At 38.6% G+C, this 12081-nt stretch overlaps 1 protein-coding gene across 1 annotated transcript in view; it reads right to left on the bottom strand.

Annotated features, from left to right (window-relative positions):
- Positions 1–9717, bottom strand: part of LOC133524375 (26S proteasome non-ATPase regulatory subunit 2) — a 36397-nt gene extending 26680 nt beyond the window's left edge. The window contains exons 1-9 of the mRNA XM_061860357.1: positions 9539–9717; positions 9403–9459; positions 9108–9326; positions 8753–8838; positions 2684–2890; positions 1769–1927; positions 1343–1472; positions 933–1158; positions 499–732 (exon numbers count right to left, since the gene is read on the bottom strand). Of these exons, the coding sequence (XP_061716341.1) occupies positions 499–732; positions 933–1158; positions 1343–1472; positions 1769–1927; positions 2684–2890; positions 8753–8838; positions 9108–9326; positions 9403–9459; positions 9539–9613 (1393 nt within the window). The 5' untranslated portion in view covers positions 9614–9717. The remainder of the gene's footprint in view (positions 1–498; positions 733–932; positions 1159–1342; positions 1473–1768; positions 1928–2683; positions 2891–8752; positions 8839–9107; positions 9327–9402; positions 9460–9538) is intronic.
- Positions 9718–12081: the final 2364 nt, after the last annotated feature.

Here is a 12081-nt window from a genome sequence, read left to right on the forward strand (position 1 = left end):
CAATCCAAAAAAGGTAATGCTTTTTTACATGTTTCTACCCAATATTCAACTCTCCGGTCTACACAATAATATATCCTTACTCACTTTGCCTGTACTACAAAAATATACACCACACCATAATAGACCTTTACAGTACATATGGGGCTACTTTATAGCACTAGTGCGAGAAGTAGCATATTACGTTACTGTGTCGAACATTTAAAGGGCCATATGTACTGTAAAACGTTGTACGATACATGTGCGAATAGGTAATTCGCAACTCGTGTCGATTTAAAACACTCCCTTCGGTCGTGTTTTAATTTATCGCCACTCGTTTCGAATTTCCTATTTTCCGCACTTGTATCGTAATGTACTATTTTAGTAACTTTTTACCTGCCCTATTTAATAGCCCTCACCTAACACCTAATCTCGATATTGCATGGAATGGAATGCAGCACATCACACTCGTACTAGATGTATTTCTGATATGCGGTTGCGGTTATATAGCTAATTTCTCACCTAACACGCTCCCGATCCTGAGGTTGGAGCTAGAATGCAGCACATAGTCCGACAGCAGTGCAAGCGCGGGATCACACTCGTTGCGGACTCCGCAGTTCACCAACCCAAGCGCTAGCAAAGCACCGGCCTTGATGTGTTCGTCGGCCGTGTAGAGGTACTTGTCGATGGGCGTGAGACCGCCATCCACGTCCCATAAGTGGATCATGCCGAGGGAGGCCGCCGCAGACAACATGCCTGACAAATAACAAAAAAAAAAAATTAAAGCCACAAAGAATTGCAAAATTTTGTGTTTCAGTAAATTCAAGACCCAACCCTTCCCCCCTAAAACAAATTGCTATGACGCTCTGAAAATAAATATATTGTGACTGTAGTAGGTATTTTCAAATTATGTAAATGTACGAGTTACCAACATAATCAATTTTTTTCGAACTCACCATGATCCTTATTCTTATACATCCACTTGTTGCCATCCTCTGTTGTGACTAACTTATCCCGCCCAAATCCGGCGTTGACAAAGGCATTAACAAATGTAGCTGAGAGATTCTGTCTAGCAGAGTCCACTGGATGCTCCGCAAGAAGAGAAGGGCGCAGAGCCGAACCGGCTGACTCCAGCCAAGTTTTATATACTTCTTCTGGGGTTTTGGGCTCCATAATGTCGAGCTAAAAATAAAGATAATAATTCATCATCTCATTTTTATGTTCAATAAATAAATAAAGTAGACAAAAAGAGGTGCCTTTACAAAATTGGCACTGTCATTGCGCCATATTTATGAGAATTGATGTAACATAGCTAAATTATTACCCTAATACCTACAATAAAATGAAAAATATACATTTGACTTACCTCTCTGCCCAAACTCAGGAAGTGGTCATTAATATGGGCGTTAAGAAGGATTGTACGCAGATCTTCATCCTCAATATCCAATGGAATGTACTGACGCGCCAGCATGTAGCAAAGTTGCTTCTTTATTAACCTACAAAAAATATTTCGCTTAGTATACATAATAAAGGTCAACATAGCTGATTGTAATTCTTTAGTTTGTTACCAAAGGCGTCGCCCACCCCTAAAGAATAAAATTAGACGACCCCCCCCCCCCCCCCCCCCCCCCCCGCTTAAGAATATGGCTGGATTAGGTCTATTGTTACAGATTGCAGGTATAGTGATTGCTATAATATACTGCTTTGTCTCTACAACAATCTATATATATAATTATGTGTGTCTCTACATGTTAGTTAATCGTGTATTAGTTAATATATAAATAAAACTTACGGATCATTGCAAGCATTAAACACTTGCTCACACTTTGTCTTATCATGAAGTTGCATGGCCACGAGAAGCGCCCGCGGGTACTCTCCAAAACGCAGGTATGTGTCCAGCACACCCTGTAGTATTTGAGTTGATTCGGGCTCAACTACATAACTTGCACAACTGGAATGTGAGTAAACAATTGATGTTATTTTCTTTATCTATGCACATATGAGACATACGAGTACTTCCGAGTGCACACTTTTATATTAGTCCATATAAAATTGATGAGTAACACGAAGATAAATTATGTCTTTAAAACCGCAAGTTAAAATTCACAATCTAAAGAAAACAGTATCATCTGGTATAGGAGCATTCCAACAGTTTTGCTCAACTAATGTTACTTTTAATATTTCTGAATATGCCAAGAAACTAGATCTTTGATCTGACCACAACTTGACTTATAAATTTTAAAAACGCAGACTAAAAACTTGATGCACACGACACTGGTAATTATAGACATATTCTCCTACAATCTTATGTCTCTATGTTGGCCAGTGTAGACGTTGCCTCGGCCGATGCGGCACGCTCAGGCGAGGCAAACGCACACGCCGCCTCGACCGAGGGACGTCTACACTGGCCGTTTTGTGCGTGAGGAAATTGCCTCGCGCGTATGCTCGCTCTGTGTGGACCCGCCTATTGTAACAAATACTAATGTAAAATGTCATAATTAAAGAAAACAAATTTGAACAACATTGTAACTAAAATAGGTTTCACTGTTTTTGACAAAAAATATTTTTGTTTTTGTAAATCAAATTTTTCCGATAAATGTTGGTAGATTTGCTGTCCAAAAGGTAGTTAGATAATCAGAAAGAGTGGAAGAAATTCTGTCCCAAAATAAAATCCTTGTAATATTAACACTAGAGAAATATAACTAACCCAATAAGGTAGAGACAGACTCTTGGGTAGTTGCTCTGGTCCATATGCTGTGTGATCAGATCTAGCCGATCAATCTCCATGAGCAGATCACAGGCCTGGATCTCCGCAGAGTGCTTCATGTCAAATGACACCACATCCCTCACCAGTGGCAGAAGCGTGTCCATGTTGTCTACATTCCACTCTTCAGCGATTTCACCCTCCAATTGTCTAAAAATAGATAAATAGCTGAGACTGTTATCAGGGTGACTACAACCAACATTCCCTGTTTTTTTTTTTTAATTTATTGAGAAACAAACAGTCTTAAAATAAACATATGAGAAACTTAGCTAATAGCTATGGATTGATTTCGTTATAGACTTATAGTTTCCTAATTTTAAATTTTTCGATGTACAATTGAAAAAATAATAATAGTGTAAACTTATAGCGAACATAACAAAAGCGTAGATGTATATAATATAAATATATATATATATATATATATATATATGTAGAATTTTCTCGTTTTTCCAGGAGTTTTTTTTTCAAGTTTTTCCCTGACCATAATCATAACCCTTTAACCATTTGACATTCCTTTCTAGTCATTCGATTTCGAACCGTAATGCTTATAGTAGAGATGCGTTTTTGTTTTAAGTATGATGGCAAGTTGTATGTTGCCGCTACGGACTAAAGGGTTAAATGTAATAAATATAAAATATATAATTGGGGTACATTTTTGAATTTTTGCAGAATTATCTGCTAGCAAATTACAATTTATAAATACAATGAAATAAAATAATACAAAAACGGAAATAATAAGAAGTAGAGTCTGTTCGGAAAGAGAAGAGTCATGGAATGTATTGGACCCCATACATTCCACGACTCTTCTCTTTCCACACAGACTATAGTATCCGAATAGCTCAGTTGGTAAGAGCGAAAGCATAGTTAGACGGAAGTTTTGGGTTCACACCCGACGTCAGGTGACGTTTTGTTCAGTTTCATTGTATTTATAAATTGTAATTTGCTATCAGACAGTTCTACAATTACCCAATAATTCATTTAATTTTTGACTATTTTTGGTAAAAGCTGTACAGGAAAAAACCTCTGACTACTGAATTTATTGGATATTAAATGTATCATATAATATAAATAATATAATCCAGAAATAGTGACTATAGTGAGTGAGCATTACGAGCCGCGTGGATAGTTTTTAGGGTTCCGTACCCAAAGGGTCAAACGGGACCGTCGGGACCCTATTACTGAGACTTCGCTGTCCGTCCATCCGTCCGTCTGTCACCAGACTGTATCTCATGAACCGTGATAGCTAGACAGTTGAAATTTTCACAGATGATGTATTTCTGTTGCCGCTATAACAACAAATACCAAAAACAGAATAAAATGAATATTTAAGGGGGGCTCCCATACAACAAACACATTTTATTTGCCGTTTTTATAAATAATGGTACGGAACCCTTCGTGCGCTAGTCCGACTCGCACTTGCCCGGTTTTTTTTTTTTCAATATTTATTTTGTCTATACCGCCGTGGTAGGATATAGCGTCATTTTTTTTTTTTTTTAGTTATACCTGCGATCAGTCAGACTATAAGCAGATTGGTTGAATGCTTAATAACGTGACGAGCGAGTCCTCCAGTGAGGGCTTCTACTCTTTTTTTTTTTCCCTCTTTCTATGTATGAGGGAAGATGTCTTTTCTTTTTAACCTTTTTTCATATCCCTTGTCTGTGAGTTTTGCTGCCAGGTCATTTGGGTGGTGGCTTAATCTACGTTGATATGCTTTAGTTGCATGAAGGATTTCTTCCTTCACAGTATTGATTTGCAGGTATTTATGTATTTCCGAGTTGGTTGTGAACCACGGAGCGTTACATATGGACCGCAGTATGTTGTTTTGCATTCTTTGTATTATTGAGATGTTAGAGTTACTGGCACTGGCCCATAGTTGTATGCCGTACATCCATGCTGGCTTAAGGATAGATTTGTAAATTAGGAGTTTGTTGTCTGTGGAGAGTTTACTGTTTCTTCCTAGTAACCAGTAGTAATCACGAAATCTAAATCTTAGTTCTTCTCTTTTTGTTTTGATGTGTTGTTGCCATGTAAGCCGTCGGTCTAGATGTAAGCCGAGGTATCGGACACTGTCCTGGTGGGGCAGTGTGGAGTTTTCCAGAGTAACTGAGGGGCAGTTTCCTTTCCTTAGCGTGAATGTAACTTGTACAGATTTTGATGCACTTGCTCTTATCCTCCATTTTTGTAACCATTTTGTTATATCCTCCAGTGCGTTTTGTAACATAAGCGTGGCGATACTGGGGTCCCTGTTGCTTGTAAGTATGGCAGTATCATCAGCAAAAGTGGCTGTGGTGATACCATCCGCTTGTGGAAGGTCAGCCGTGTAGATCGTGTAGAGCATCGGTCCCAACACTGAGCCCTGGGGGACTCCAGCCTTTATTTCTAAGAGCTTAGAGGTCTCATCCTCCTCCTTAACTTGAAATAGGCGATCTGATAGATAGGAGTGAAACAAGTTAAAGTAGCTATGGGGCAGGTATGTGCGTATCTTGTAAAGAAGCCCTTTGTGCCACACTCTGTCGAATGCCTGTTGAATGTCTAGAAAAGCTGAAGAACAGTATTCTTTTTCTTCCAGTGACTTTCTAATTCGCTCTACGACTCTATGAACTTGTTCGATCGTGGAGTGGTTTTGTCTAAAGCCAAACTGGTGCGTTGGTGTGACTTTTGTCTCTTCTAGTATCGGAAGGATTCTTCTTAGAAGCAGTTTTTCACAGACTTTCGATAGGGTCGGTAATAGGCTAATTGGCCTATATGACGTAACTTCGTTAGCAGGTTTCCCTGGTTTGTGTATCATGAGTATCTGAGAGACTTTCCACAAACTGGGATAATATTGTACTCTTAGGATTCCATTATATAGTGTCGTCAGGAATACTACTGCTTTTCTCGGTAGATGCTTTAGGACTTCTTTTGAAATGAGGTCGAATCCTGGTACTTTTTTATCTTTCAGATCATTAATTACTCTCCAGACTTCCCCTACAGTTACTGGAGTTGGTGGGAGTGACATTTGGAAGGGCTGACTTAGTGTTTTGTCTACTTCTATTTCAGACTCTGCGTCGTTCGCGGCATTTGGGTAGAAAACATTTCGTAAGTGTTCTGCGAAAGTTTCTGCTTTTTGTCGTGGGGTTCGCGCCCAACCTGTGCTACTTCGCAGTGGTGCTTTAGCTAGTTGCGGCTGGTCAAAATTTTTCGTAAATTTCCACAACGAGTAGTTTGTTGCTGCAGTTCCTGTTAGTGATTCTAGTTGCGTCTCTAAGGTGATGTTATGCCAGTTTTTTAGCATTTCTCTTAATTTCCTAGCTTCATTCTCAAACGCAGTTTTATCTACATCCAATCTAGTTTGGTGCCAAACCCGCCTCAAGCGTCTTTTGCTTCGAAGAATGCTTTTAATGGATAATGGATAATTATCACGTTGCTTGCGGTTGTGGCTTTCTGGAGTGGTTAACCAGCAGGCCTTTTGAATAAGAACAGTGATATACTTAGTTGCGGTTTCTATATCATGAGGAGTCTTAAGCGCAACTTTTAGATTAACCGATACCTCTAAGTAGTTCTTGAAAGCCTCCCAATCTGTTTGTTTATTATATAAAGCTTCTGGCTCTTTTTTGTCAATCAGCATAGTGCTTATAGTTAGTAAGACAGGCGTGTGGTCTGAGGAGCTGTCATAGCAGGGTTCTTGTTTGAGATAGTGCCTAGTCAGACCTCTTAGCGTCATAACGCGTCTTTGCGCAATTATAGACTCTTGCGAAAGATTTTCCACTAATATCTCCTTATTGATGGAAAAGCCACGTTTACTATAAGCGTTTCCGTGGGACAACACCATGACCATTTTTATTAAAGTTTGCAAGTCTTTATTTTCCTTTTTTATCAAACCGAACCAAAAAATCACCCAGTCGGTGACCATCCTTAATGGAAAATTGTTTCATTGATTTTTCAAATTCAGGTGATTTACAAATATCATTCAAGGCACTTTTGGCGTTATCTGCTTCATATCCTGAAAGCCGGTTATTTTTGACAAATATGTCCAACACTATCGAGCCTCTCTCGTCCGACATTGACTGCGATTGCGGGATCGAAACAAGATATTCCCTTAGTCAAAGCATACGAAAGTGGGGATGTTTGGCACAATGATACGCAAAATTCTATCAGACTCTTTCGACAGTCTTTACGAAAACGCAAGATATCGATCTTTGATATCGCGAAGAGCATTCTTTACAGTGAAGCCCAAGTCGATTTCTTTCGCGTTTATCATATTAGACTCTTTTTTCCAGTCCATTGACGTGATATTAGTGGCAGAATCCAATACATCCGCTTTAACAACACTTTGCATGAGTTTTTTTCAGTATGGATAAAGGGATTCGTATAAAAGTGGAGCAAGTGGTGCGTCGGATTAAAATAATGTTAAAAATGGCTCCACTTGCATCGCCACCGATTGAAAAAGGCCAGTTTAGCCTTTAATAATTTGTCTTTCAATGCAGCATTTACTACTGTAAAGCTTGGCTATCAGGTGCTTTGTTTTCGTTTTTAATTCCCTGCACATATTTTTCAACGTTGGGTATAATTAGTGGCGCGATCAACAACGCTAAAGTTCTCGCTCCAACGTACTGAACCAAAATTTTTGTGGGAATGTACTCGAGCCTGAAAACCTTGTATAGTCTTCACGTCGCGCGGGGCTATAGCTAGCAGAATATGGAGATGGTAAAATTAATAATTTGTTTTTATTATGCACTTAAATTATGTACATACAGAGACAATTTTTATTCCTTGACCTCCATTAAATTTCCCTGACAATTCCCTGACTTTTCCCGGTTTTCCAGAAAGTGGCCACCCTGGTTATGCTTAGTCAGGTATTCATGCAACATCCACTGAAGTATTCAAATTCAAAGTAAAAAACCGGCCAAGAGCATGTCGGGCCATGCTCAGAGTAGGGTTCCTTAGTTACTTTTCCATCACAATAAGCTAAAATGGAGCTTAAAGTATAGTAGATTGTTAACCAAAGTATGAACTGTGGATATACGTTTTTTTACTATGAATATATATGAACTTTTTGTAATAACTCAAAAACAGCTAAACAGATCATGTCGGCTATAGTTTTCGTATAATGTCTTTCTTAAGCTCTACTTCCACGATTTTTTTATATTTTTTGGACCTATGGTTCAAAAGTTAGAGGGGGGGGGCACATTTTTTTTCTTTCGGAGCGATTATCTCCGAACATATTCATTTTATAAAAAATGTTTGTTGAAGACCCCTATTAGTTTTGAAAGACCTTTTCAATGATACTCCACACTGTAATGCTGAAGCAAAAAAAATGTCACCCCCACTTTACGTAAAGGGGAGGTACCCTAAAAAAAAATATTTTTTTAGACTTTGTTGTACGACTTGTCGGCTTTATTGATGTATATATCCATGCCAAATTTCAGCTTTCTAGCACTAACGACCACTGAGCAATGCCTCGGACAGACAGACGGACATGGCAAAACTATAAGGGTTAGTTGAGTACGGAACCCTAAAAAGGGGCTTCTTAGAAAGATGTTTTGTGATTATAGCGAGTTTTTTGATATTCCACTTGTGATTTAATAAAGATTTCCATTATCATTTAACACAAATTGTTTGGCTGCCGGTTAACCAGGGAGCTTCCAATAAAACACTGAGTAGCACCCTACTATTTATAAAGACAAACCTCGTCTATTTAGTTTTAGATGTTACTTAAATGTGCATATTAGCAAAGAGAATTGTTTGTAATAGAGAGGTAAAGATTAAGAAAAAAACATGCTCCTTATTTTGTCATTCAAAACAGATGGCGCTGTACTACACCATATGTTTTCCATCATATTGTCAAACATCAACTTTTGACACTCAGAGTTACCGCAATGTATGGAGTTGTCATATTCAAAGCACAAAGTTGTCTTAAACTCAATCAATGTATCTTTGATATTAGTATAAATTCATTGTTTAGGGGTAACAGGAATAGCAATTATAATTTCAATCATATTGAGACTTATTAAAATACTTTTTTATATTTACCTGACATATTCATGTCCCCAATCTCCGACATTGGACATAGTACCCAGTAAACAATACTTTAAGCATTCTCGTTTTTCGGCCGCATCCTAAAACATAAATAGTTTTATTTCCTGCCTTGCAAACAAAATGAACAAAATTAAAAATAAATCCTGAACATTTTTGCCTTAAAGTCATTGAAAACATATCTTAATTATTGCATAAACAACACAAACTGTGTGAGCTTAGTCTTAATAAGTCTTATTATGTATAAATAATAGAAGCAGTCACCATTTTTAGCATTATGATTCCTAAGGTTTTGTAAATATACACAAATCATTCGGAATCATAATGCTTAACAGATAGGAATATTACTCACGGCAGAACCACTAACTCCCATAGCCAGCACCGAAACCACATCAGCACAGAACTTTTTAGTTTTGGCATCTTTGATCTTTTCATACACTTCTTTCAATGCAGGGTAGTGCTCTCTCAAAAACTTCAGAGGCTTAGGGACTGATGTCATTGAAGTTGTGGATGTTCTTATAAGATTGCTCAACATTTGCAAAGCAGGGAAATACAAATCTACTTCTTTACCCTGCAAACAATAAAAAAAGAATTAGGTTATGATTATTTATTCGTAGTTTAGTATATATATAACCTAAAACACGTACCATAAGCTTTTCCACAAGCATATTAAGTTCCTCTTGAAGGCGTTTGTCTTCCTCAGACTGAAAATACAAGATATATTAGATTAAATGCAACTGCACGATCACTTAGAGAATGACGATACACTAATCTGTTTCTCACCAAATCCTCATTTTGAGCTGCAACTGGCTCTGTTTTTTCTTTCGCTGGTTCCTCAGCTTTATTTTTGACCGTCATTTTTGGTACTTATCTTTTAGTGATACGTAAAATATTATTTGTTTCGCTTGGTGACTCTAGAATGAATGATTTGAGAAATTTTGACAAGTCACTACTCCAAGAAGACGACGGAGTTGCCAGTGTAAATAAAAAAAGGAAATATATATCATTCATGTCAACATAAGTTTTTCTTGTGGCCAACATAATAGGAATTTATAAAGTTACGAGTACTTACGAGTACATTTTTGTTGTAGAATTTAGAGAAAGGTCGTAATCCCTAAATTGGAATTTTTATTTTTTATTTTTTTTATTTAAACTTTATTGCACACATAAAGAAAAATGTACAAATGGCGAACTTAATGCCAAAAGGCATTCTCTACCAGTCAACCATTTAATATTTTTTTATGAAAAACTGACGATACACAACACCTTGTTACGGCACCTTCATTTTCATGCAATTTATAAAGAATTATATAACCCATAAAACTTAAAATCTAAATTTAAAAGTAAATAAAACGATTTTTTTTTTTATACTACGTCGGTGGCAAACAAGCATACGGCCTGCCTGATGGTAAGCAGTCTCCGTAGCCTATATACACCTGCAACTCCAGAGGAGTTACATGCGCGTTGCCGACCTTAACCCCACCCCCCTCGTTGAGCTCTGGCAACCTTACTCACCAAACATTATTATTTTAATATATATAGTTTTTAATTATTTATTATTTATATAATAAATAATTAAAAACTATCCCCTTGCGGCACCGTACCGCACCATATCAGCTACGCCGGTGCCGTAGATGCTGGCAGCATTTCCTCGTTGTATCGCAATATTTATTCTTTGTGCGAACATGCTGCCAGCTCTACGATCACCGCACCGGTGGCGTCTACTATTTTTTTAACTAATTCCTTAAATAGTGTAGACGCGTTCGGACCCCACGGGCCAAGGGTTTCGACGCCAAAAGGTACGAATTCGTATTCGGGGCCAAGACCCCTATATTTGTTATTTTTTAATTTTTCGGCCGCCTCTGCCGCCGTGCCGGCTTTTGCAGTTGTGCCGTGGAGATGAGACGGTGTCTACACTGTCTACAGATGTGGCGTCCCACACCAGCACCCGTCCCATCTTCCACGGAATTAATGACATTCCGTCCAATCTCTTACCGTCGTCTCTAACAATACCAGCAGGCTCGAGAAGAACTGGCACGTTGACGCTGGACCGGCGGAGAATATCGTATAAGCGCGGCGTGTCTAGAGAAGCGGCCGGCGCTCCTTTGGCAGGAGAGACCGTGGTGTCCGAGGACGTCGACATCAGTGCCGCAGGGGCGCCTATGTGGAGCACAGACCCGGACGCCGAGTCGCAGGCAGGTCAGAACGCGCAGAGTGTGCGGTTCCAAAAATGTGTCTGTGTGTACTGAAGGGAAGGCGTGTAGCCAAGCGCCGGATTCCCTGGTACCCGCCGCTAAGAGTCTGGCGCGTGCTGCGACTTAAGAGAGTCATATATAATTTTACAATGGATGTCATCCCAGGTCCTTTGGGAATTTCGGTTTTCGGGAAAATCCTTACCCGGGTAGGCGATGGACCAGGTGTTTTTAGCCTCGGTTAAGCCAGCAATCTCAATTTTTAATTAATTTTATTTTTTGATTGTACTTAATTTATATTTAAAACGTAATGTATGCCTCTAATTTCTCCTAAAGACTATTATATTCTTTGGTATACTTGTAGTGCACGGTAACAGCATATATAGCGGTAACGGTAACCTTACGTACGGTAAATTATACGCGACAACATACTATTTAATATTTTCATACAACAAGCAACATAATATACTTACTTTCACAGACATAATACACCGAGACCGATAGTCGCCATGCGGCTATTCAGCCAAAAGTGAAGCCGAAACACGATTGACGTGTGCGTGCGACGCTCGTACGCTCAGAAACGCACACAAGTATACAAAAACGAGTTGCCAGTATTTATTTATTCTCGTCAGAGTAGGGGTATTTTAACAAAATTCTTATACTTGGTTATTAATAATTTGGAAGTGTGTAGATTTTTAATTTTGTAACAAAAAGCTTTTAAGGGTTTCATTATTACATTGAATTGAACCCTCAAAAATTGAGTGTGACTGCCATATTGCTGCGGTCGACCGCATTACTGCAGGAAATGCCAAATACATAGGTCATTTACTTAATACGAAATCTATCAAATTAGTCTATAAAACCGGACAAGTGCGAGTCGGACTTGCCCACCGAGGATTCCGTACTTTTTAGTATTTGTCGTTATAGCAGCAACAGTAATACATCATCTGTGAAAATTTCAAATTTCAACTGTCTATCTATCACGGTTCATGAGATACAGACGGACGGACGAACGGACGGACAGCGGAGTCTTAATAATAGGGTCCCGTTTTACCCTTTGGGTACGGAACCCTAATAAAAATGTATCAATAATTATCCGTTTTGTAGCGGTGCGCGGCAACCACTGCTAGACAC

This window comes from Cydia pomonella, chromosome 13 (genome assembly GCF_033807575.1).
Source record: "Cydia pomonella isolate Wapato2018A chromosome 13, ilCydPomo1, whole genome shotgun sequence".
Classification (NCBI taxonomy): domain Eukaryota; kingdom Metazoa; phylum Arthropoda; class Insecta; order Lepidoptera; family Tortricidae; genus Cydia; species Cydia pomonella.